Below are 26,561 nucleotides of genomic sequence, written 5' to 3' on the forward strand. Positions count from 1 at the left end.
GAATTTTTAAAAAAATTAATTTATATAAAAATTGAATATTTTTTAATTCAAAAACAATTTATAATTAATTTAAATAATATATAATTATAAAATAAAATTTTATAATATTTTTTTAATTAATTAATATTGATTTAGATTTAAAAGTTATTGAATATTAAATTATTAATTAGGTTTTAAATGGTTTGAGTTAAACTCATATGTTATATATAATATATTTAAAATTTAATTTTGAGTAATTCGATTAATTAACCGATTTCGAACCGAATTAACCGTTAATCGAATTCTAAAAAATTTATTAATTATTCCTCTACCAACCGAATTAACTGAACTAATTCAATTCGATCGATTAACTCAGTTAAAACCGAAAATGAACACCCCCTTCTCCCCACAACTCAAATCTCCTCCGCTTGCTCAGTTGATTATGTTCTCTGTCTTTTTTCCTTCAAAAATGTCTAACTCGGCGGCTTTGCGAACTACGAGGCATTACGTGGGATCGTATGGTGGCTTTTGTATCCAAAAGTTTTGTAGCAAGTGATGCAAGAGATATTTAACTCATCAATTTTCGTTAATTTAATTTTGGATGAACTACATTAATGATCAATTTCATTTTTATCCTTGATTTAAAAAATATATTTCAATCATTTATATTATCACTTTATCAAATTTTGGTCATTAATATTATTCATTATTACATTTTGATCATTAAATTTTAACTTATGGCAGTTTGAAAATGTGACACGTTAGTAGAAGAGATGAATTTTTAATTTGACCCTTAAACTTTAGATAAAATATCATTTTAACTCTAAATTTTAGATATATTATTAATTTGACCCCTAAATTTATCAAAATCTATCGTCGTCAGACACCACTCACCATCGTTATTGTCAATCACCAATGCCCAACATCGATGATGACCTTTGGACCCAAAATTTTTAGCTCATTCTTTTTTGTCCTCCAAAACGTGAATTCAATGTTCGTTTCACCAAAAAAAAAAATACTATGAACTAAACAAATTTGACCTATAATCCTTCAACTTTCTTTAAATTTATAGTGGTATGTCAAATCACATAGACCTGCTAGAAGTCATATAGAGAAATCGTGACTTTTGAAAAGGTGTAAAGGCCCTAAATCCTTGTGTCATGAGATGTTCTTATGGGGTTTTAACTAGAGAGCTTTTCGGAGGGGTGCAAAGATCAATCTCACGAAGGAGATTTGAAAGAGGTACAATATAATTCAATTTTAAACTCATCTTTTTTTTTATTGTTCTACACGGATTATAAATGCAGATTATAATTCAAAATAAACGCATATTATATAAAATAAATTTTACACGGATTTGGATTTAAAATCCTTTGAACCATTAGAGGAAGGTTCTTCAAGGAATCTAAGTAGCATCCATACCAATATCAACAAGATTAGGGATAAATATTTCAATAAGTCAAGTAAAAAAAATTCAAATTAATTGAATTGACGAATTTTATTTAATAACTTAAATTTTATTTCAAAAATTTTTGTGTCGACTCAACTAAAAAAAATTAATTTTTTTCAAGTCATCCCTAAACAAGATGAGATGTTCTAAGAAAATAGTTATATCGATTACACAGATTGAAAATTGGAAAGCGTCAAGGAAAAGCCATTCTTTTTTAAAATGTCAGATGCTTTTATTTATCCGTATGACAAGGATGAGCAACTGCACCAAGATAAACACAAAAGTTTCTTTGCACAAAGCTACAACCTTTCAAAACCAGTCCACCAAGACGAGCCTATAGCATAAAAGTACCAACCCATATGTTGAAACATCAAATCAAAAGCAGTACTCTTCTATATTCTCTCCTACTATCCTGTCAACATTTCAGGACTATGGAACTTGATGAATCGATACAAGAATTCGGGGATTACATGCATACAGCAGTGATACATGTCATTTACCAAACACCACTTAATTTTTTCCCAGGGCAAACACCTTGATTGACCAGCTTCATAACCTAAAAAACATGCAAACCGTTGTTCGTCATCAGTAACTGTAGCATATAAATCGCATGAGTACAAAGATCAAATAAAGCATGCACGTAATAATCTAAAACTGGACACGAGGATGGTAGCTCACCTTTGTTTACCACCATAGGCTGAACAGGAAACATGCACCATAAATCATCGACAGTAAATTGCCTGATCGATGTGTGGAGGAATTTGCTTAATTTCAGTTCCAAGTTCTTGTTCAATCCTATACCTGTGTAACAAAGGACCACAGAATTTCAGTGAATCAGAACCTCAATGTATATAATACTAAAGTTTACAGAAGTTTGATATGGTAACATACAAGTTAAAGCGGTCCTCATAAGTGATCAAATTCACAGCCAATCCAAGATGACCAAACCTTCCTGATCGACCAACCTGCTCATTAAAAGAACATCCATTAGGATTTCCAAAAAAGAATGATATGAACCTTGCAACTTACAAGAGAGAAAATATCTTAACCAACATACTCTATGAAGGTATGTTTCTGAGTTCTTGGGGAAGTCAAAGTTAATAACAACATTAACAGCTTGGATATCTATACCTCTCGTAAAAAGATCTGCACAAGTACAAATATATCATTAGGAGATTATTCTTCAAGATGAGTATCACAAAATGCTTATGAAGAGTAAAACTGTTTTCTGCACAGCATCAGGAATTGATTATAAAGCATGTGAAATATGTTGCTTAAAAAAAATTAAAGCCAGCAACGTTGGGTTGAAAGTTGTTATCTTCTAGCAAAACAAAAAGAAAAAGGCAATATTAAATGAAAAGAAAGTTAATGCCTAGTACAGAAAACACTGTAAAAAGAAAGTACTACAAACTCTCAGCTATACAACACTGATTTACTTGTTAAAGAATCAAACAGAAAACAAAGATTAGCTCACATCCCAAAATTACACAGCATGGTATAACATACCAGTACAAACAAGGTTCCTGCATGCACCATTGCGGAAATCATGAAATACTCTGTTACGATGGTCCTGAAGCATTTTCGCATGGATATAAAAGCAAGAGTAGCCAAGCTCTGTAATTTTCTTGGCCAACAGTTCCACCCGATTCACCGAGTTGCAGAAAATGATTGATTGGTTTATTTGCAGCTGTAGGTAAATAAATATTACAACTCATCCAAACAGAGGTAAAGATAGAAAACTAGATAAAGTTTTTTATAACATCAAACCTTAGAGAAAAGAGTATTTAGGCAGTGGACTTTCTGTCTTTCTTCCACAAATGCATAATATTGTGTAATACCCTTCAGAGTAAGCTCATCCATTAGATTAATAATATAAGGTTTCTTAAGGTATCTGTCTTTGAAGTCCTTGACAGTAACAGGAAATGTGGCTGAAAACATCAAAATTTGACAATTCGCTGGAAGAAAACGTATCAACTGCTCTATAGATGGTTGAAACTCTGGAGACAGAAGTTTATCTGCCTGAAAGAAACCCATAAAACAACATTTGCCAAGATTCCAAAAAAAAAACTCTTTTCCTCCAAAGCTATCCAAAAGACTTCAAACTTCATCAAAAATCTCAAATTAAACTTGAAAGGCAAAAAGAAAATCAAACTGAAAGAAAAATCAAAGAGAAACTACCAAATTATTACCTCATCCATGATAAGCATAGAACAATCTTTCAAAATGCAAACACCTTTTTTAGCAAGGTCGAGAATTCTGCCAGGAGTTCCAACCAGCAAATGGACTGGTTGATACAGTCGCATGATATCATCCTTGAGACTGGTACCTCCAGTTGTGACCATGACTTGAATTTGCAAATGCTTCCCAAGCTCCTTACAAACTTGTGACGTCTGAAGAGCCAGTTCTCTTGTTGGAACAAGTATGACAACTGTGCAAACATACAGAGAGAGAGATAATCAGTCAAAACAAGTAACTTAACAAATAATGAAAAATCAGAATTCAAGGGTAGCATTGATAACATTCTTACGCCAAAAGTAACATCATGAGATAGATATGGGGAATTGACTTGTATCTCATACTAAACCGAAAGGGTTCAAATAAAGAACTTTATTTGCAAGGGTTTCAGAAAGAAGAGTGAAAATTCATGTCTGGACAGACACAAAAGGTTGGCACCTATTTGCAAGATGTCTTGATGCACTCATTTCACGAACTGGTACAGAAGTTTGACCATCACTTGACTATGTCCATACATACCAATGCCCATAATTCAAATCTAAGTTAACAATATAAGCAGCAAACAGCACTCATGCATCTTCTCCAATATCTGATTGACAAGCAAAACAGGCAACTAGAATATACAATAGAAATGGCAAAGCTATGAAGCACCCATTACCAAATACCAATTAACTGGACCTATAACTGATATATACAAAGAGAGGGGGAAAATGTAGATGGAGATTTAACCTTGAATAACATTGTTATCTTGGTCAATTTTTTCCAAGGCAGGAATGCAAAATGCTGCTGTCTTCCCAGTTCCATTTTTGGCTCTAGCAAGAATATCACTTCCAGTTAAAGCAATAGGAATACTCTCTTCTTGAATAGGAGAAGGTCTTTCAAAACCCTTCTCATATATTCCCATAAGTAGTTCACGTTTAAGAAAATAGTCCTCAAATTCATTTCCTTTGGTAGCTGTCACGTCCTGGTAGCAATTTAATAGGCAGATCAGCTCATAAACATGTAATTAGACGATTTGAAACAACTATAAATACCAACATTTTACCATCAAGCCATGTAATGAGATATATGTCACAAAAATAAGATGATATGCTATGAATGATGAAAAACCGCAAGCCTAAATAGCACCAACAGAAGGCCTCAACATCAAAACCCCCGGTATTAGCCTAGTTAAAAACTTCTATAGTTTTACATATATAACTTTATATAATAGGATAATAGGAATTCAAAACTATTGATCCAATTGCATCACCAGAAAAACATAAGAAAGCAATTTTTCCTTCATCATTTAAAAAGTTGAGAAGAATTTTTAATATTCCATGAAGATGAAGGTATGGAGACTATCAAAGTGAAAAATATAAAATCATTCAAGAAATTATAAAACCATAATTATACAGTGTACAATATCATTAACAAGGAAGTAAACATTCAACACCAACAAATATCATTTACATAAATACCTCTGTTTTGTAGCGTGTATCTGGGGGTGGTAAAGTTAGCCTTGCCTTCCAATCTTGTGAACTGAAAGAGGATGTAAGAAAAGTGGTGAACAGCTGTGAAACCATACACAATAAACGCGATAAGTTTGTTAAAGAGAAAACGCAGCACGGCAAACTCAGTTTGTGAAAAATCACCTAAAGATTAAGTTACAATCCACGGCATATACAAGATAAAATTCCAACTCATAGTTAAATAAAATATTAAAGGTCTAAAACCACAAGAGCAAAACATAAATTGCCCATCCCTCGTCATGTCCTTGCTCTAAATAATCGAGTCCTGCCAATCAAAAGGTAAATTCGGGCCTTAATCAAACCCTAGAAATATTGCTTGTTGGGATACTCGAAGACCTGTAAAATCGTTTTCTATTGAAAGATATGCCACAAAATACAATAGAAAAATTATTCTTCGAGTATATCCAAATAACAACAAAAAATAAGAAGAAATTAAAAGGGACCTTGAGTCGACGGCTCCGGATTGTACGGTTTTCTCGACCTCATCGACAACATTCGAGTCATTGCCGCCAGGCAACTGGTTTCGTCTGAGCCAGAGCTGTTGCTGCTGATGTTGTTGTTGCTGATGATGATGTTGTTGAAAGTGCTGGTGATTCTGCACCAAATTCCTCTGCACGTACTGCTGTTGCGAAGGCCTCGACTGAAAACTAGGGTTCGCGTTCACTCCGCCGCCTCGACCAACACCGATCCCCGGTGGATACCTCCCTCCACTATTCATATCACAATCCTAATCTCCGGAATCTACAAAAACAAAACCCCGCAAAACTAGGGCCTCTTACAAAGGGGTAACGCCGTAAATAGTGGCTAAACCGAGGGCCGTCCTAAAACAAAAGAAAGAAGCTACGATTTGTTAGCTGAATCAAATTAAAGAAAAGGAAAAAGGTTATATCACAAATCTGAGTGAAAATTGAGGATGCTTCTGCACAGATCTATTGAAAACAAAACAAAAATGAAATGATTTCCGGAGAAGAAATCGAATGATTTGGGGTTTGGGGAAAGGGCGCTAAGATTTTTAAATTGTTTGATTTTCGGTGGCAAGGCAAAGAAGATGTTAGATCTTCCAACGAAAATAGTAGAGAACAGGAATGGGTTAAATCATAGTCGCATCTGAGTTTGCCAACAATATTAAATTAGGGCATCCATATAGATTCTTATGTTTGTCCTCTGGTTTATTTTTGGGTAAGCTACTAAACTACTAAAATATACTCCTTGTTCGCGTTATTAACTGTTAATATTTAACGAAATTATAATAACGTGGTGTAATAATTAAGTAAACTTATATAATTATACCTTTCGGTAATCAAATAAATTACCAAAAAATAAACTAGCATTAAACGAAAATATGATTGTTAACTATAATTTAATATATATATATATATATTATGTTCCGTCTAGAAATTTTGAATTTGAACAATTATATTTGTCGGGTGTTTATGATATCAACGATTAAGAAAGATTTTAAGTATATACTATATTTTAATTAGGGATGGTAACGAATCAAGTTTTAGATCAACCTAACCCGGCCCGAAATATATATATACCTTATACCCGAACTTGATCCGACCCGAATAATATATATTACCCACCTCACTCGGAGAACATTTTTCCTTCACTCGAACTTGATCCGACCCGAATTTTTAGATTATAAAACGACTCAACCCGATATAAAATAAGAACCTAATTTTAAAAAACTATATAAAGAATGATATTATAACAATTATTCATAAATTTTATATGAAAAAATACACTATTATTCCTGGGTGGTGTCGAGTTGAAGATTTTTCATGTTCCACCCAAACCCGACCTGATCTCACCCCTTATATAAAATATGACCCGGCCCAAATCTGATTTTTTTAAAAAAAAAATCAGACTTTATCAAATTGGATCAAGTCGAAACCCATTGTTTTCGGGTTAAATTCCCTCCTTACTTTTAAGGATTAATTACCTCATTCATATATGAACTATACACAATTCTCAGTTTCATATATAATGTTTAAAAATTCTCGATTTCATATATGATGTTTTCTACCGTTAATAAGTTCACCCATTTTAGTCACGAAAGGTGACGTGACACTTCAAAAATATTTTTTAAAGTGTCACATGGCATTTTGTCATAGTTCCATGTCACATTCCGTGACAGAAATTGGTGAATCCGTTAATGGTAGAAAATCCGTTAATGATAGAAAACACTATGAAATTGAATTTTTTTTTTAAAAAATATGTATGAAATTGAGAATTGAACATACTTTATATATATGAATGGGTATACTTTTAATCACCCTATACTACTAAAAAAATACTCTATATTATTCAATGTCTTATTACATCTAAGTTCAAATATTTGCAATCTAAAATTTGATTCACGTATTTCTTTTTACTTATTTCTTGTTTCATTCATTTTTTACTAATCAAAAAATGTATTATCATTTGATTAAATTAAATAATTAAAATTAAAAAAATTATTCCGATCAGATAATGATATGTGTCACCATGTGTCATTATCTTATTGATGAATTAAATTAAAATTGAGGTTAAATTAATAGCACGACGTGACATTATTTTTTTAAAATTATGTAAACTTCTTAATTATGTATCGGTTTTATCATTAAATTTTAACATGTTTCAATTTTAGACATTGAACTTTTCGATCATAGTTAGTGGTCAATCATTATACATCATCAATTATCATTCATGAGAAGATCGATACTAAAGTATTTATATTTCCTTCTCTTTTTTCTACTCAGATTGTTTGTCGACGAAACTCACTCTAAATTGATGAAAATTCATCTAAAGATTTAATATGCTAATATTTTGATCTCCTCTTATGACCATCTAATAAAGTTAATTTAGAGGTGTATTATTCGAGAATAATATTTTTCAAATTAAGTTCAGATTTTGGGATAAATAATCCAAATGAAAATGATGGATTTTTCTTATTTAATTTTGTAAGTTCCAATGAAGAATACAGTGATGGAAGATAATAAGGCAATTATATTGATTTCTAAGATGAATTTAAAAAAGTCAAAGAATAACCTATTATAATATATGTGTATTAATTAGAAAATTAATTAAATACAAATGAGTAAACCAATAATCGATGAGATTGGTTTGATACCACACAACTAAATAGGCCAGGTTGCAAATAAAATCTAAAGACGAAACAAGCAGGAAACAATTCGTTTTATATTATCCAAAAACAAAGTGTGAACAATCAAGACCAAGTATTCAAATATCAACTTTTCCATAGCATCTGCCCTGCCAATCAATCAAACTTGTACACAATTTTTCAAGCTCCAAGAAAATATTATTACGTATGAGAGGAAAATTTTTATAATAGAAAGAATCCATCGATAATATCAATTTCTTCTTCCTCTCCTCCTCTTTTATTATTATTATTATTACTAATTATGAGTTTTCTTCAGAGTCGTCTTGATCAGCCGCCGCATCATCTTCTTGATCAGCTCGGTTGTTTTCAGCTAGGTCTGTGGATGACGCGGTGGAGCTGTTCCTCCTGTGCGCAGCAGCCTGGAGAACGTGGCTGTAATTCCCTTTCACCATGAACAGCTGAGCGAAATGGTGCTTGCAGTACAGCACGCCGTCGAGCGCATTGTACGACGAGTGCGTCAACGGACACCCGCCGTGGGCACACCTGAAGCATGTCTTGTGGTAACATTCCCCTTCCATGGTAACCTTTTCTAGAGGGTACACTGTTTTCTCACAAGCAGCACATTTGTCTAGGGTTCCAGAGAACATGGATGAAAGTTTGCTGGGAGTCCTCGGTTGCAACATTTTTTGTTCTCTCCAGAAATTGCATATTACAATACTCAAATTAAAATATTTTAATTATATCAAAATTATATATATCTGATCATCTTTTCTGTCGGACTTAGCTGCAGATATTATAATCAAAGAAAATCAATATTGTTAGCCCTAACCATGCAAGTGAATGATATTTGAATTCGGATAAATAAAAGATACAAATTTTACCTGATTGAAAATTCTTACTGAAGTTGCCAGATTCCTTAAATAGTTGCTCGAAATGAGGCTTGCAATACAGGACTCCATCCATGGAAGAGTAGGTGCTCATCTATGAAACGCAACGATCGAGACATCAAGTGTCATTGTTCGAGTTCACAGAATTAAGACATCGATGCAATCGACTAAAAAAAGATAGAAAGATACCTCAAGTTTGCCCTTGCAGTGGGTGCATTTGAAGCAGGTTTTATGATAGGGCACACCTTCAAGGGTCATCATGTCGACCACATAGACAGTCTTGTCACAAGCCTTGCACTTGTCCAAAGTTCCTGTGAATGCCATAGCCTGTGTTTTAGGGTTAGAATTTGGTTGAAAAAGACTCTTTTTTTTAATCAAACAAAGCAACTGTTGGGCAAGAACAAAAAAGGCAACTTGCCCACCCTGGTTTGTGGTGCGTCTGACAAAAGAGAGCTGATGATCGGAACAATTCCCTTTGCTCTATCTTTATAATACAAGTGGTAAATCTCCAACTTATAACGGGGACTTGGACTTTTCTTTGATGGGGTTGAGCTGGTACTTTGGGACACCTGTTGGAGATCCTAAAATTTTGAAGAGCTTAAATATAGTAAACGAGGACGGGAGAGAAACTAGTGTTTTTAGCTTTCATATGGAACTTGGTTATGTAAGTTGGTGATGTTCATGTTGTGTTATCTAGCGTGAATAAAATCATAATGACCCAATTTCTTAATACATCCATTCACATTTTTTACATTCAACTTTTTAAAAAAGTCAAACACGTCAAATGATTTAAGCGATAAGATAAAAGAAAATGTTGTTCATTCTAGAAATATTGAATTCGAATAGTTACATTTGTAAGGTGTACAATTGTTATTGATTGAATAAGAAAATTCTGAATAAGCATTACATCATAATCACACTGGACTATTAATTTTTTTTATTATAAAAGTCAAATTTCTATTTTTATATTAATTGACAAAAAATGTAACTAGTTTTAATGATTTTAATACTTAACGTAGCAATCACAAAGAGTATAAACACATCACATTTCATATATCTCAAAATGAATTTATATATCAAAATTTGGTATATCCCAAAACAATCACTCAATGTTCCTACAAAACACATATTTTACAATGTAAACTCTCAGTGTTCACTTATTAAATAAATTTAATCATCAAATAATATTCGAATTATAATAAAATATAATTTAATTACCAATTATAATTTGAGTAACAGTTCATTTTTAAAATTATCATTTTACTCCATATATATTCATATTTATTCATCGAATCTTCAAAAAAAGATTGATATTAACCATTAATTGACTATCTACTCTACTGGCATTAGTGCCTTCTTTTTATAGTACATTGGAAAAGAATACAGCACAGTCCCAAAGAGGAGAAGAAAAATGGAGAAATTTGACGGCATAGTTTATCCTTAGAAAAACAAAAGATTCATGGCAAAATTTCAGTAGAAAGATTAAATCGAGCTTCAAAATGATCAATTCCAGATCTGTTCTGCTGTTTACTTCTCCTAAGAATAGAAACCTGAGAAATGAAAAATAACAACACATGGATTGGAGATTAATATATATTTCAACTCTAATATTGTAGCAAGAATCATACCTTAGGCCTTTCCATGGCGCTACCAAAATATCCTATCCCGAAAGACAAGGAAGAGTAAGCAGCTGCAATCTCTATAGCTTCCAGTTTTGCAGGATTTCCTGGAACCTAAACCGATAAATCCACATATAAACACTAAATCGATAAATGTAATACAAAAAGATATATTATACAAAAAAGATATATTGTGGTTTGATCGGGATCTCACCCTTATAGGAGCATCGGCTTGAACAAGTAAAATCCCAGCACTTTTATCAGTATCAGTTTGACTGTTATCGTGAACAATGGGGCGAAGAACTTTCATGCAAGCAGAGGCAGGACCTGCCTGCGAACTAAGCATGAAAGTAAAAACTTATCAGTGACAACCTACAACTCAACAAGGACCATTTTTTAAGACAACTGAAACTTCTGTCATGCAAAGGGGCATATTTTTGTTAAAGAATCTTACAGTGATGATGAGACACAGCACTCCCGAGCTGCAAATCCTTTCATTAGGTGTTCTCCAGCACCGGTAACACAACAACCAACTATGAAAGGAGCCCCAAAGGGTCCTTTCGATGAGGCCCAACAGCCTGAACCATACATTGCTGCTAATCCCACACGACCGGAGACCTGCCATAATTTTGTGGGGAACATGTCTCATTAATTATATAGCCTCCAAGAAGAATGAAATTCAGCAAGTAATTATCACCTTCAGTGCGATACCACCGCTAGAGGCTCCTGATGCTATATTTCCTTCAGTGTCGACACAAATAACTCCAACAGTGTCCATGATATTGTCCTCTTCTGATGGGCTGAGCGTACATGATTGACCTCCACTGTTCTCCTCCAAGTTATCACAAGTTTGAGCATTTGAGGCTGACGTACAGACGCACAATTTCAGTTAAACAATCTTTTCAAAACTTATTGATATGGAATATATCTCCGAGCTTAAGTGGGGCAAATCTTAAAAGATAATGATCAAATATAAGTACATGCAGAAGAGACTCGAAGAAACAGCAATACTGTAAGCAATCAGATATCAGAGAAATCATGAATGCTGGTAGAGGAGAATGTAAACATTACAAAGCAATGCTTCTTGGTGCCAAGGCTGATATTTACATAATCTTTTTAAAACATACAAATGGGTGCAACAACAAGAACAGAGTTCATAGTGTTCCAGGAAGAAAGGAATAAGAGGTCAAATCTATAAGCAAGTAAAGATGCTAAATATAATCAATGAAAAGGTATTATTCCTTCATAAATGGAAAAAAGGAATCATTTTAACTCTCATAAGAACCGTTGAATACCTTGTGTTGATGCATTGTGCTGTGCATTACAAGGATTGCCTTCAGAAGAAGCATCAATCTCAGCCTTGGCACCAAGTAGCATTGCTTTGTAATATTTCCATTGTGATTTCGCCTTTGGTATCACCAATCGCTATTTTGAAGTAGAAACAAGAAAATTTTACTAAAGAAACAAATGATCTACTGGAAAATATACATGGAATAAGAACTGTTAAGAAGAAAAATGAACACGTAATTGCAGGAAAACCCAAACACCTGATTAGCCTCAACCATAGATTCAGGCAAGGCAATGCCTTTAGATTTTGCCCATAGACGTGCACCTTCACCGACCAAGAACCTTGGGAAACACATATAAAAGGCCATAGTTGGAAACAACAGCCACAACAATAAAAATGAAAACTTGACAAAAGACGAATGCTATGAACTTATAACAATTCAATAGTAGCAAGGGCAAGCAGTTGTTAATTACATGGGAGGTATTCGACCCAACAAAGGAGGCCCTTTCATTTGTTCCTTTACTAACAAAGCAGCAATCTGAATAGCATTTGGAACACCTGGTCTAAACTCAACAAAATGGATACCGAGTAACTTCAACAAAAATACAAAATTTGATCAAAATAAACACACACAAAAAATACCAGGCACAGCTCCAACAGCCCCAAATGCACCAGACTGACCATCCATAAGACTTGCATCACATTCCACATTACCATCTTCAGTCAAATTAGAGCCTCTGCCAGCATTAGTGCAGGGATCATCCTTTTACCCAAAAAAAACATTTTTAATTCAAATGGATCCTACCCAAAGACCAGTATTTTCTCAGAAAAAAAAAGGAAAGAGAGAGAGAAATTGGGTTTTATTTACCTCGAGCACTTGAATAGCCGCTGCAACAGCATCAACAGATCCACCGGGACCTTCACGGAGAACGGAAGCAGCAGCCAGACAAGCGCGTTTCATAGCCGACCTTAAAGCTTTTTCATTGGAAGGGGCGTGGTATCCGGCGCCGACATGGACGGCCACGAAAAACCCAGGTTTTTTTGGGGGTTCTACCTCGCCACCCATCAATGAATCCATTAACTTGGAATTGGAAGGAGTGGGTGTCGGCGTAAAAGCTTTACTGGGTAGGTCTTGCTTTAAAAGAATTACGGGTTAGCATGTATGTTTTTGCTTTTATACGAGGTTTTGGTCTCCTTTTACAAACAAGGCTAAATATTGAACCACTTTACAAACAAGGCTAAATATTGAACCACTTTGACATTGTGGAAAATATTGCATTGCCAATGGAAGTTAAAATCAATAATTTTAAGAACACTGAAACATTAAGAATCTGTCTGCAAAATGATCTGAATTTGAGATACAAAATTACACACTCATTTACTGAATCTTTCATCAAAAGGACAAGACTTCCCTCCTAGCCTTGCAACATTTTCAGCTCCTTCATTTCATCTTCGAAAAAAAAAGAAAAAAATGGTGGGTTGAATCAAGTAAATGTTGTTTATATTGATATTTAGGCTGTTAGTCATTAACGCCAAAGTCTCTGAATTTCCTCTTTTTAAGCTACTAGAATAGCAATTTTTCACTCGTGATCATAGTCTTTGAACTGATTTTGGTTTTTTTTTATCAATTTCCAAAATGGCTAAATTCTGTGTGGGTTTTAAGAATTGCATCCGTTAATGAAATCTGGCTTTGAATAAATGCTCTTTTTTTTGCAGATTAAATGGATATGGAAACAGAAAACATAGTAGCTGCAATTAGGACGACAAGCAGAGACGCATGGCATCCATGTTTATCTTCAGCAACCTAAAGTAAGGAGTCGCCCATAGCGGTTCCTCACTGCAACTGTGCTTTGTGTTCATCAAGGTTCACCACCTCTCTCCAGGACGTTGCTTCACTAACCGAGTTTATCCTCTTCAATCCCACCACCAGTTTTTCTTTTCTCCCCCTACCCCGTCCACAAGAATCGGTTTCATCGGATAGGTCTGACCCGAACCCCAACCCAGTTGAGAATTTTTATAATTTTTTCTTAAAAATCAAAGTATATAGCTCATGTATTTAACCATAAAACAATAAAAGGAAGAATGAAAATATGTGATTTTAACCCATAGGGGTTGATTCAAGTAATAAAAGTTTAATATCCTTTAAACGATCTCGAGTTTGAGTCTTTATATATATAAAAAAATTATACTGAGAGACTTACATATCAAAATCAAATATGCGATGCAAATATGTTCAAATTCTCAAGATAAAACTTTAAAATCAAGAGGACAATAAAAATATATATGACTCTACACTAAAAATAAATAAAGAGTTTTTCCCAGGGTAAAATGAGGAACATATTCAAAGTTCAAACAAAAATTAACAACTGTGTAGAGTAGTCTATTAGAGAGAATTGGGTAAGATTAGTCGATTAGTTTTAAATTATTTTTTATTTTAAATATTTTATTTTTCTAATAATTAAAAAAATTAAAAATAAAATAGTGATATTAACATTAGCATGTGATATAATTTTTTGTTACCATGTTATCAAAAGTTAATACGACTAGAAAAATATTAAAATATTTTATGAAATCAAGATTCGGACATTAATCTAAGAGTTAAAATTCTTTAGACACCAACTTGAAAAAATACGCCTAATTCATGGACTAAGCTTTATTATTATTATTATTATTTCACACGTCAAAAAGATTTAGCTTTAGCTTCCATTTAACCATTAATTAGTCTATGAATTCAGCTTTATAATCTTAAGGTAACATACTCAATAATGCAGACATGCAAATACAAGTAGCTATTAATTTATCTCTCCGGTAACAAAAATATGAACCGACTTACAAAGCCAGTTGTTAAGGTTTTTAACTTTACGGTGAAAGCAACAGTCACAAGTTATTGATCACAACTTTACTGTGCTAAACTGCCATAAATAGACTAGTTCGAGCCGTGATCATCAGCGTGCCGACGACGACTGTCTTTAATAATCTTTGTTTACAAAGTTCTTGCACCAGAGCTGTGAAGGAGTCGGACGAACAGGTTGATGAGGCCGTTGCTGCAACAAAAAACAAAACAAAAAAACTCACCTTTTAGCTGAAAATATCATGGTAATGTAGGCTAGCTGATAAAAACAAGTATAGAAGAAGTCATTGTTAGTAGATTGAGTCACAGTTTTGAAACATATCGTGTCTAGTTTCTGCTATTGAGTTACTCGGAAATTTTGAGTGGATCTCGAGTCGAGCATTGATTGAGTTTTAACCAAGTTGAATTCGAGCAGCTCAACTCAGTTATCACCCCTACTCGGAATTAGATATGCAGCAATTTGTCTCGGCTGTGGCGGGTCAAAAAGTTCGGTGCAGCAGCTATCTATGAAGACAAGAAGTGCATATGAATCAACAAAAGAAAAGTGGCTAGTACAAGATCAGAGAGTAAGTGCCAATGACAATGGTGAACTGAACTTCCATTCCAGCAGAAGAGAAAGTAAGAAGATGCAATGTTACATTCTTTTGAAAAATGGGAAACATTAGGCCTCTCAGTATCCAATCAAGAACAAGCGTGCAGCTATATGTACTAGAAAAGCTAAATTTGTTTGTGCACAACATGCCATCGGCATAACTCGAAGAGAATGTAAGAAAGTTCAAACTTACATTATCATGTCAACTGGGAAACGTTAGGCCAGTCGGTATGTGACCAGGAATAAATGCACTGCTAGTAATTACTAGATAAACAAGGCTTTAAGCACGGAACTGATATCGATTATGTCGAAACCGAGAGAAATTTTCATAAATATAAGAACTTTGTTTTCCACAACCAAACTTTAAAACAAGAGTAACCAAAAGACAATGCTATACACCAAAATAACATTAAACTAAATGTCTGGATGAGCAAAACCTTTACAGTTAATACTCTTTGTTAATAAGCTAACAAAGCTTCAACAAACGGTTGTACAAGCATAAAGTTTCTTTTTTGAACAAAGTACAAGCATACACTTCAGAACATGCAATTTCAAGTTCCTCCTTACCAATCTATTCAATCTTAAGTCCAAATGTGATAAAACCAAAAGATAACTGATATGAGATTTAATAACATGAATCTGTCATGTTAAACACATTATAGGTTTATTTTTTTTGTAGAACTCTTTGATAGAATGGAGATAAATACAAGTTAACTTGGTTCTTATATTTATGATTATTAAATCAGTTTTAAACGTGTATAATTTAATTATTCATCAAATTATAAATACAAATTATGATATCTATATCTAATATTCATAAAATTTATAATATAATTGGTAATTTAATTTTGTATCCTATTTTATAATCGTATTATACAACACATGTGCCCAAAACTATTTGTATTTTAATCCTACAAAATGATGTGAGGGTTAAACCCAGACCCAACAATTCATATAGTTAGGTTAACAGGAGTTCAAAATAGCAATTGAAAACAGTAATAAAGTGATAGAACAGCAACCTCGAGCTCGGCTGATTTCATGGCGATGGGGATGCAGATGAGGAAAACGCCGAACATGGAAATGGCAGTGTTGCGACGCCAGTGCTTGGGGCGGCAGTATGGGCCTCCCGACATGCTCCACACCTTCGTCCTGAAACCCTCAGCTCCATGCTCTCCTCCTCCCATCTTTACCTGTATTCACTCTACCGACCAATTGAATCTTTTATGCCCTTGACCCAAAGTGCTTAAATCAAATGAGAATCGGAAATCTATGAAAGGAATTGCGACGAGTAGAGCGAAAAGTGCAAGGACTGGATTACCCGAGAGAAATCGGCTTTGAAATATCTTTGAGTCCATAACTGGAGGAAGCCCAATTTTTAAGGGATTTACAGACCTCTTAAAGGCCCGAATTTTATTTGGATTTTCCCCCAGCAAGAAGGGCTCAGAAACTCTTGATTCTATTTCTTCTTTGTACTTCACATGTTTAATTAAACTCTACAAGAACTCTAAGTTCTTTCTGGGTGGAACCCTAACTGGAAAGCAGCCATGGATGGTATGTGAAGGTTTTGCTATCTTAATTTTAGATGCCTGTTATTGCATCAGTAATTAAAGAGTTTATTTGATTTATGTTTTCTAAATTCAAAGTAAATTGCTTTTTCTTTGTAAATTTAGTTGAATTGTGAAAGATTTTTTTTTTTTTGTTATTTGTAGAAGTATGACTGAACATAGTTTTCGTTTTCGAGTTGAAATTGTACCTAATAATTGTTAACTGGCATATAAACATTGCTCATGTCTTTGCCTAGACATGAATTTTTCTTTAGTATAAATGACCAATGCTCATGAGTGACTTTTCTTCTTACCTGCTGTGGGGTTTCAGTTGATTCACAACCAACAATGGAGGAAACGATATTAGTCGGCGACGATCTAATGATGGGGCCACCGTCTCCTGTCGTCCCACAAGAAATTGCATCTCATGTGCTTGAAGGCGTCGAGTTATGTGATGGGATCTTACGGAATTTATTTTTGTGTAAGTCTTATTTTTCATTGACAATCTTATGTAAAAGGTTAACTATGTGCAATATTGATAAGCTAATGTTACATCTGCATTCCTTTTGGTGACATTATTGATTATTTTCTTAATTATGCGGTATGCCGTAGGTCTGCAGATTAATGATATCGAGCCATTCTGTCAAGATGAACTTGCATTATATCGACAATGTGCTGAAAAGAGGGTAAGATTTCTAATGGTTATTCCAGAAGCACGAATCAGTTCATCGAATTAGCTTCCTCAAGTTTGTTTGGAAATCTGAGTTTTAGGACAAGGAACTAAGGCAACGGCTTCAAGATAGTGAGAGAAAATTGGGGTTGTCAATGCCTTTTGATCAAGCAAAGGATAGAGTTGGGAAGCTTGAATCAGAAATCACATCATTGGAGAGGTAAATGGTTAGGATATTAGTATGTCTTTTGTAAGAATCCATGGATTTTTATAATCCTAAAGTATTGCCCTTTCAACAATTATTACTGGCTGCTTCCAAGTCTAGCACTCATCTTAAAAATAAATAGCTTTCTCAGTATCCATAAAACTTTGAGCAGAAGTTGTAAATATCAACCTCTCTGATGTCTTCTCTATGAAAATTAAAGATCCAAATTAGTACCTCACCAATGTTTCTTCCCTCATTAATGAAGCATCTTGGATGGAAATGAACTTCAAAGTAATAAAGAAAGAAAATAACATGTTCTTTTCGAGAAACTGATTCGTCCCATGTTACTCGGTCTCGAGAGCAAGTGTCAAATATGGATATGTGAATGACTAGAGTATACCTGAATTAAATGCTGACTACAGATACTTGAAGAAGAAGGAAGACTTGGGTGTAATACAAGTTTTGTTACTAGTTAATTGACCTTTTTTCCTTTCGTCAACCATAGTAGTGTGATATAGAACTATTTGATCATCATTGGAACTGAATCATATGTTACATCTATTCTGTAGGCGATTGATTCTAGCTAGTGGAATGGAAGGCATTGAAGGATTTCGCCAAAGATGGAGCCTGCACGGTCGACTTATGGATACCAAGTAATGTTTCCGACGAAGAATCTTCTTTTTTCCCAGATACTGTATGTCTATTAGTACCATCCCATGATTCAAATACTTGTTCTTCTGTTTTCCCCATCTTTCTTGTATCCTTTAATCTCGTAAACAGTAAGGGGTTCCATGTTGTGAATGGAACCCTGCACTTTTTCACAGTTTTTTTCATGTTTCCTCCTGGTATATCTTACATTTAGTTTGTGCAGGAAAAGACTGGAATCGTTAAAACTGGGAGTGGAGAACAGAAAAGAGGATGAACCAAGCAAAACTCCTACCAGGAAAAGATGGTTCCTTTGGTAAATATTGGTGGATGCTTGTAAACAAGAAGATAACACCTGCAATAATCGTAGGAGGATCGAATTTATTTTCAACATCAGTTAATTTGTTTTTATTTCTTTTAACTATATTACCCTTCAAAATTTATAATTTATCAAGCAATCTATTTATATTCTATATTTAATTTTAAAGAAAATGCCAAATAAATTGATAATTTAAATTAAATACTTAATTTTTCAGTATTTAATATTTCAGTTTATCAAACATCTGAATCCTTTTAAGTTTACATAGTCACAAGTCAATGAAACGGTAAAACTGTATTTTGACCTCCCAAGATGTTAAAATGTTAGTTTAGTTCCTTTAAAATTTATAAAGTTATCAACTCGCTTAAATTATGTGTTCTGGTACCGTTCCTTTCCACACTTCCCTTTTCCAATTCACTAAACTTCCAAATATCTCGTTTTGATTCAAACGCAAACAACATTTTCTACCAAGGTAATGCATGACCTGCGGTCGGAGCCATCGAGTTCAACCTCATCGATTATCTTTACCGAGTCGGATGGGGAACATATGTCCAGCAGGTGCCACTGTGGGACTCGAGAACTCGACGGCTTGCCGACTTTAATACCCGCTTCTCCTTTGCCATTTCTCTGTTTGGTCCGGATTATGGTCATGGACTTGCCTTCTTTCTTGCTCCTGTTGGCTCTCAGATCCCCCCGAATTCAGGTGGTGGCTTTCTGGGATTATTCAACAATACAACCAGCTATTCACCTTGGAACCAAATTGTTCATGTCGAGTTTGACACGTACGAAAACAATGAAACCAGATGGGATCCGCCCGGTGTCGGTAGTCACGTCGGGATCAACGTGAACTCGATTTCTTCGGCGAACTACACCAGATGGAACGCTAGCTTTCATAATGGTCAGACGGCGGATGTAACCATTAACTACAACGCTACGGCGAAGAACTTAACCGTGTCTTGGAGCTATCAGACCACGAATGATCCTCTAGAGACTTCGAGTCTTTCACATCAGATTGATCTCATGACGGTTTTACCTGAGTGGATCATGGTTGGTTTTTCAGCTGCTACAGGTCAGTATGTAGAGCAGAACACACTCCAATCTTGGGAATTCAATTCAACCGTGGAAGAAAAAACAAGCGGCAACGGATCACGAAATATTGGGATAGTTATCGGTGTCGTAGTTCCAGCTGGTGTTCTTATTATATTCGGGACGGTTATAGCGTTTATAATATGGTGGAGGAAGAAGCATGTGACAAGGGGTATGCCATAGACAACAAACTTGACATCGATGAACGATGATCTCGAAAGAAGAGCCGGACCAAGAAGGTTTTCTTTTATGGATCTCACCTCAGCTACTGATAACTTCTCGGAACACGGTCAGTTGGGTGAAGGAGGATTTGGTGCAGCTTATATAGGTTACCTGAATGATTTAGATATGCCGGTTGCTGTTAAAAGGATTTCGAGTGGTTCCAGACAGGGGAAAAAGGAGTATGTAACTGAAGTGAAGGTCATTAGCCAGTTGAGACATTGGAATTCTGGTGCGACTAATTGGTTGGTGCCATGACAGAAACAATTTCATACTTGTCTATGAATTCATGCCCAATGGTAGCCTTGATTCCCACCTTTTTGGAAGAAGAAGTCCGCTTACTTGGCCAGTACAGTATCGAATATCGCTCGGATTGGCATCTGCTCTTCTCTATCTCCATGAAGAATGGGAGCAGTGTGTGGTGCACCAAGACATAAAATCGGGCAATGTAATGCACGATTCCAGTTTCAATGTCAAGCTCGGTGACTTCGGGTTGGCTAAACTCATGGACCATGAGATAAGTCCTAAAACAACTGGATTGGCTGGAACTCTAGGCTACTTGGCTCCAGAGTACATAAAGCACAGGCAGGGCCAGTAAGGAGTCGGATGTTTATAGCTTAGGAGTCGTCCTTTCAGAAATCGCAACTGGAAGGAAATCTGTTGATCCTTGAACAAAATCCGACATGGGATTGGTCGAGTGGATTTGGGGTCTTCATGGGAAAGGAGAGCTGAATTCGGCCGTTGACGGTAAGTTGGACAAGGTCTTCAATGAAAAACAAGCGGTGTGTTTGATGATTGTGGGACTGTGCACATCCAGATTGTAATTCGAGGCCGTCGATCAGGCAAGCGATTCAAGTTCTTTATTCGGAGTCACCGTTGCCTAATCTTCCGGTCAAGATGCAGTTTCCGATGTATCTTTGCCATCGGTCACCTCTGGCTCCCAGGAACCTTCAGTAACTTATTCAAGCATGGAGGTGGGTCGTTAAACATGATGATTTAGCCTTTTTCTCTGTGTAGTATGTAGTTGTAGCTTCATTTTCTTTTTCTTTCAAGTTTTACTGCTGGAAATTTGACATTCTATGTTGATGTACAGACACCAGTTGCACAATTATCAAGATTTTAAATGAATAAGAATTATTCTTTTGAAAGATGTCTTACATGAAATCTTGTTGACGTTAATTATATCATCGGAATAAATAATTATCAAAAGACAGATTAATTTATTACTACTATGTTAGGATCAATAATATATATGGCATATTTGGTTTAGTGGAATGAAACAAAGAAATTGTATTGAAATAAATTACACATATATTCAGATGTGAATATTTGCTCAAGTTGAGTCAAATAATTTTTCTTAAATTTTTTAAGTTAACAAATCCTATATTATCATTTTTTTTTGAATTAATATATAATTTCTTTTTATTTTTTTTAGTTAAAAAGTCTTACATTTTAAAAGGTAAAACTATAAATGCATACAACGATGCATTAATCAAGTGCTCTCAGTTAGCATTGAGTATTCAAGTTGACAAGTCATATTTTAGAACTCGAATTTGATTTGAAATTTTTTTCAAGTCGAGTCAAATTTTTGAGTTTTTGTTTAAATTTAATTATAAATATTTATAATATTATGATACTATTTGATTTCAATTTAAATGATTATATATATATATATATTATCTTATTATAAAATTATATTCATTTTGTTGACAATCTCATTAAAATTTTCTTTTATTCTAAGTTGTGGGTTTCATACGAGTAAAATTCTCTTTGTTCTCTACTTAGATAGGAATAAAAAAATTATTTTAGTTGTCACGATAGTTTTTAACTCTAAAAATCCTTGAAATAAATACGTTAATGACGGGATTATATTTTCTAAATGTTGATTTTGATTTAAAATACATTTTTAATTTTAAAATTAAAAAATATTTTTCTAAAAAAAGAAAAATAAAATTATTGTTAGTTGAGAAATATTAAATTAATTAATTTAAGAAAATGATACATGGAATAGAAGTAGGATCAAACTAGTAATTAAACCACTTACTCTACAGAATCTACGATCGCCACTTCCACAAATATCTCAAACGTGAAGGACTTGAGAATACGCTAGAGTCATTACTCATTACACTCATTCTCACGAGCTTTTTCATTTTGGTCCCATTTGAAAAATATCGCAGAGGCTCTCGCTAGGGTTCCGGCTTTCCCTAAGTCAAGTAATCGCATCTTTTGAAGGTGGATCCGTACTCTGATCAATATATTTTTTTGTTTTTCTCTTTTTAATGTTACTTTTTTCATATTTCTTTGATTAGTTTTCCGTGAAAATGTGATAAGGAAGGGAATTTAGGGTTCTACAATCCTTTAATTTAACTGGTTTCTTCTCTTATTTCACTCTTCGATCTGCCTAATTAAAATCCTTGAGGAATTTTTTGTGGTAGATCTGATTGTCGTTTGACTTCGGTTTTTTTTTTCATGTGGTAGATCGTGTAGCTCAAAATCTTATTTTTAGCATTTTCTTTGTTTTGAGAGAGAATAACTTGTAGAATAAAAAGCGCATGAAATTGTGAAATGAAAAGTCGTAGTGCAGCACTGTAGGACCTGGTAAGATTATTGAAAAATAATGAAAAGGATTGAGAGTAAGAAGAAGATCAATTTGTGTTAATTTAGAATTGGAATATCTGTTGATGTAGGGTTTGTTAATTGGTGTTTTTTAAAGTTATTATAAGATTACAGTATTTTGTTTGTGAAATGAAGGACCAGAAACAGATCAGAAATGGCAAATGCAGAGAGCGATAAGACGCTGAGAAAAATCGCTGATGCGTTCAAGGAACTTGCTGCCACGGTAAACTCGCAAACAGCTGATATGGAGGTGGCCCCTTTTTCACGCGCATGCTCATTCGTTTCTCCTCTCTTCAGTTGTTTAGGCATTGCCTTCAAGTTTGCGGAAATGGATTATGTTGCAAAGGTTGGTGATCTTGCAGAGGCATCAAAGTCGATTGCGACACTAAATGCAATGCTTGATAGGGATATAGAAGGGAATTGCGTTAGGAAAGCTGGGAGTCATGCAAGAAACCTTTTGAGAGTGAAACGCGGTCTCGACATGGTCAGGGTACTATTTGAACAAATTCTAGCTACAGAGGGTGATTCCTTAAAAGATCCAGCTTCCAAGGCGTATGCTCAGGCATTTGCACCCCACCATGGCTGGGCGATCAGGAAAGCGGTAGCTGCTGGGATGTATGCCCTCCCTACAAAGGCACAGCTAATGAAGAAACTAAATGAAAACGAGGCATCGGCGAGAATTCAAATGCAAAACTATGTTGCAGCTTCCGGTCCCGTCATTTTGTACATTGACAGACTCTTCCTTTCTAGAGAATTGGGCATAGATTGGTAAAAGACAGAACAACAGTATTTACAAGTACCTGCTTGTTGTGGTAATAATGCAAAACTATGTTGTAGCATCCTATTATTTTGTACATTGATAAATTCTTCCTTTCAAGAGAATTGGGTATAGGTTGCTAGTAGATAGAGAATTGGGTAAGATTAGTAAAGGTAGAACAATTGTATCCATAGAGATCTATTTAGTCTCATAATGTCAGATGGATAGGTAAAAGATAGAGAATTGGGTATTTAAATTGGTAAATAACATTTCCATGACTTTCTTAATCCTTCACATCATGCAGAAGTAGTTGCTTAAACACATGACTTCTAGGGGGGAATCTTTCTTTAATTTGCATATGTATGCTAGGGTATATGTAACATCCCAAAATCAGGGTTAGTGACTAAAATGGAAGTTTTGAAACTTTGAGGTCTAATTTCGAAAGATTAAAAAGTTTAGGGACTAAATTAGGAAATATTTTTGTGAAGGATTTAATAGTACAGTTTGAAAGTAATAAGGATATAATGGTCATTTGATAAGAAATATTTTTATTTTTCCTTTATAAAGGAAAAATCACGTGGAAAATGGGAGAAAAATAAAAGAGAAATCTAGAAAGTTTGCTTCTTCTTCATTCTTTTCACCGTGAGCTCATTTCAAAGGTAAATTGGATTCAACTTGAGTGTTTCTTTAATTTTAAGGTTTTTTTTATTCTTAGAGTGATAAGAAAGCTTAAGGGAAGTTTTAAGTGGCTTAAAACTTAAAGAATTTCAAGTTATGAGAGATTAAGAAAAATGAGTTTTTAAGTGAATTCTTGAAATAGAAGGAGTTAATGGATTTAGAATCTAGATTTGATTGGTCATAGGTATGAATAAGAAATTCCAGGGGCAGAGGGAGAGAGAGAATATGAGTGATGTTTAACAGCCTTCTTCATCGTCATCCGTCACTTGTCATCCTCCGTCCGTCGCTTGTCGTCCTCCGTACTCCGACCACCGTCCGTCGCCGCACATCGACCTCCTTTTGACGCCTTTTTTTTTCTTAAGGATAATCGTCTATCCATAGAGTTTCATTTTTCGTGGTTTATTTCGATTGATTCCCCTTCAATCGGAGCAAATCTAAACGCCTTTCTTCGCCGATTTTTCCATCAGCAGTCTTCAAAGTCCGTTCCAGCTGTGCACGCCGGAAGCTCGTGACAAAAACCCAAGTATTAAACTGTGAACACCCACTGCCGTTCACCGGAATTTTACCGTCACTGTTCAGGAGCTCTATTCAGAACGCTGCAGCTGGTTCTGGGTTTTCACGCATGATGTCATAAACCTTTTCATCTCTGATTTTTTTTGTTCAAAATTAAATAGTTTGGAAGCCTTTGCATTCAAAATGACGTTCAAGAATCGCGATGAAGCAAGAGAGAAACAGGTTGAAACCTCAGCTCGTCAGACTAAGAATAGTCGTCAGTCCGAGATAGAGGAAAAGGAGAACGTAAATCCTTTGAAAAAACCAGATGTTAAGACGAAACGGGTGGATTTTATACTGTCGAAGGTGACTGAAGCGGAGCATCAAAATCAGAGAGATGGGCAGCAGACAAAGACTGTGCATAAATCAGAGGAGGTGAGGAAGAAGTTGAGTAGTACAGTGGCAGCGGAAGAATATGAGAGGATGGTGTTGGTGACAAACAAGAATAGAAATGATTCGTTGGTTGAAGCAAGGAGTGTGGAAGGGGCCATTGCGCAGATTTCTAACGCAGAAATCCTTCCTCAGGATTCTCACGTTTTTAACTACTAGAGGAAGAAAGATTATCCAAGAATCAACAATGGGTTTAGAACTGGCTGCTTTACGTTATACATTGATAATTTACCAGAGAATATCCATTGGAAGCGGTTTGGATCGTTATTTTGCCCATACGGTCAGGTTATTGACGCCTTCATTCCAACTAAAAGAAATTCAAAGGGGGTACGTTTCGGTTTCATTCGCTTTGCTACAATTGGAGAAGCACGGCGAGCGATCTCAAAGATGAATGGCGCTCGCATTGATGGTAGTAAAATTGGAGTCTCTTTTTCTAAATACAACACAAGACATTCTTTTTGGAGAAAGTCTTCTCCAGTTGTCCACCTAAAGCCCGAGAGAGAAAATGTTACAAGAAATAATCTCTATACAGTAAATGGTGTTGTTGACGAAGCTAAACTTCAAGTTTTGGATAACTGCCTAATAGGGTGGTTCAAGAATTATACCAAAATCGGTGATCTTGCTAGCCAAATGCAAGACAAATGACTCAACGGTTTCTCGTTAATGAGAGCTGTTGGGAATGTAGTTCTCATGATATTCGAGGATTCTGATACGTTGAAAAGGGTTAAGAATGAATAATCAGAGACTCTTGCAGGGTGGTTTTCTAGAGTTGAAGTTTGGTCGGAGAATCTAGTGGTAGAATGCCGTCGAGTATGGGTAGTTTGTGAAGGGATTCCTTTTCACGCGTGGAATTGGGGTATTTTCAAGAACATTGCGGCTAGGTGGGGCAAATTAGTATCAATTGATGAAAGCTCTCAGTTTCCTTCATCTTTTGATCGTGCAAAACTTCAAATCCTCACAGAGACTAAAGTAAGGATTGATGAGTCCTTGAGTCTGAAGATCGGTTCTAATTCTTTTGAAATCATGGTGCATGAAGTTGAGCCTTCTTTCAAACCAAACTCTTGGATCCCTGAGGAAGTCGATGATTCTCCAGATCTGAATTGTTTTCTCGGGGCAACGTTGGAGAATTCTCTGTCAAGATCGTCAGTGTCATCCCAAGGTTTAAATTGCCCCGTCGAAGATGTTGCAATTGAAGGTCCCCATTTAGAAAAGGTTTCACTCATAAAGAGTGTCATAAGCGATGAGAAATCGAGTAACAAATTGGGGTTGCACACAATGGAGGCTGTGGATCATTCAAAATTAAATATCGTGGAGCATCTAGCTAATAAATCAATTGATCATTCTGATGGTGTTAGCCTCAGG

General features: G+C 35.0%; 4 protein-coding genes and 2 pseudogenes across 5 annotated transcripts; 3 read left to right on the forward strand and 3 right to left on the reverse strand.

Annotated features, from left to right (window-relative positions):
* The first annotated feature begins 168 nt into the window (after positions 1–168).
* Positions 169–18,983, forward strand: LOC120141051. Its single transcript, XM_039155996.1, has 9 exons — positions 169–180; positions 2,268–2,276; positions 9,392–9,394; positions 17,019–17,069; positions 17,394–17,543; positions 17,675–17,748; positions 17,834–17,952; positions 18,507–18,590; positions 18,809–18,983. The coding sequence occupies exons 4-9, from the start codon at positions 17,063–17,065 to the stop codon at positions 18,900–18,902; spliced, it is 528 nt and encodes a 175-aa protein (XP_039011927.1). The 5' UTR covers positions 169–180; positions 2,268–2,276; positions 9,392–9,394; positions 17,019–17,062; the 3' UTR covers positions 18,903–18,983.
* On the reverse strand, positions 1,702–6,258 carry LOC120141049 (DEAD-box ATP-dependent RNA helicase 8-like). Of its 2 annotated transcripts, XM_039155993.1 has the most exons (11): positions 5,955–6,258; positions 5,619–5,910; positions 5,125–5,185; positions 4,394–4,628; positions 3,619–3,857; positions 3,197–3,448; positions 2,936–3,116; positions 2,487–2,575; positions 2,321–2,394; positions 2,108–2,230; positions 1,951–1,985 (listed from the first exon to the last, which is right to left on the reverse strand). In XM_039155993.1, exons 2-10 carry the CDS (start codon positions 5,891–5,893, stop codon positions 2,152–2,154), a joined length of 1,485 nt encoding a protein of 494 aa, XP_039011924.1. In that variant the 5' UTR covers positions 5,894–5,910; positions 5,955–6,258; the 3' UTR covers positions 1,951–1,985; positions 2,108–2,151. The 2 variants fall into 2 exon arrangements, with proteins under 2 accessions (XP_039011925.1, XP_039011924.1); XM_039155994.1 differs by having other exon boundaries at positions 1,702–1,988; positions 2,110–2,230; positions 5,619–6,258.
* On the reverse strand, positions 8,499–9,600 carry LOC120141052 (annotated as a pseudogene).
* LOC120141050 (putative threonine aspartase) lies at positions 10,559–13,186 on the reverse strand. Its single transcript, XM_039155995.1, has 10 exons — positions 12,944–13,186; positions 12,718–12,838; positions 12,549–12,633; positions 12,335–12,416; positions 12,083–12,212; positions 11,485–11,651; positions 11,242–11,405; positions 11,002–11,125; positions 10,797–10,901; positions 10,559–10,718 (listed from the first exon to the last, which is right to left on the reverse strand). Exons 1-10 carry the CDS (start codon positions 13,151–13,153, stop codon positions 10,626–10,628), a joined length of 1,281 nt encoding a protein of 426 aa, XP_039011926.1. The 5' UTR covers positions 13,154–13,186; the 3' UTR covers positions 10,559–10,625.
* A 196-nt stretch (positions 18,984–19,179) lies between the features above and the next one.
* LOC120141122 lies at positions 19,180–21,192 on the forward strand (annotated as a pseudogene).
* A 1,140-nt stretch (positions 21,193–22,332) lies between these two features.
* On the forward strand, positions 22,333–23,704 carry LOC120141093 (accelerated cell death 11-like). Its single transcript, XM_039156031.1, has 2 exons — positions 22,333–22,438; positions 22,958–23,704. Exon 2 carries the CDS (start codon positions 22,977–22,979, stop codon positions 23,592–23,594), a length of 618 nt encoding a protein of 205 aa, XP_039011962.1. The 5' UTR covers positions 22,333–22,438; positions 22,958–22,976; the 3' UTR covers positions 23,595–23,704.
* The last annotated feature ends 2,857 nt before the right edge of the window (positions 23,705–26,561 follow it).

The sequence above is a fragment of the Hibiscus syriacus genome, unplaced genomic scaffold, assembly GCF_006381635.1.
Source record: "Hibiscus syriacus cultivar Baekdansim isolate YM2019G1 unplaced genomic scaffold, ASM638163v2 tig00110793_pilon, whole genome shotgun sequence".
Lineage (NCBI taxonomy): Eukaryota > Viridiplantae > Streptophyta > Magnoliopsida > Malvales > Malvaceae > Hibiscus > Hibiscus syriacus.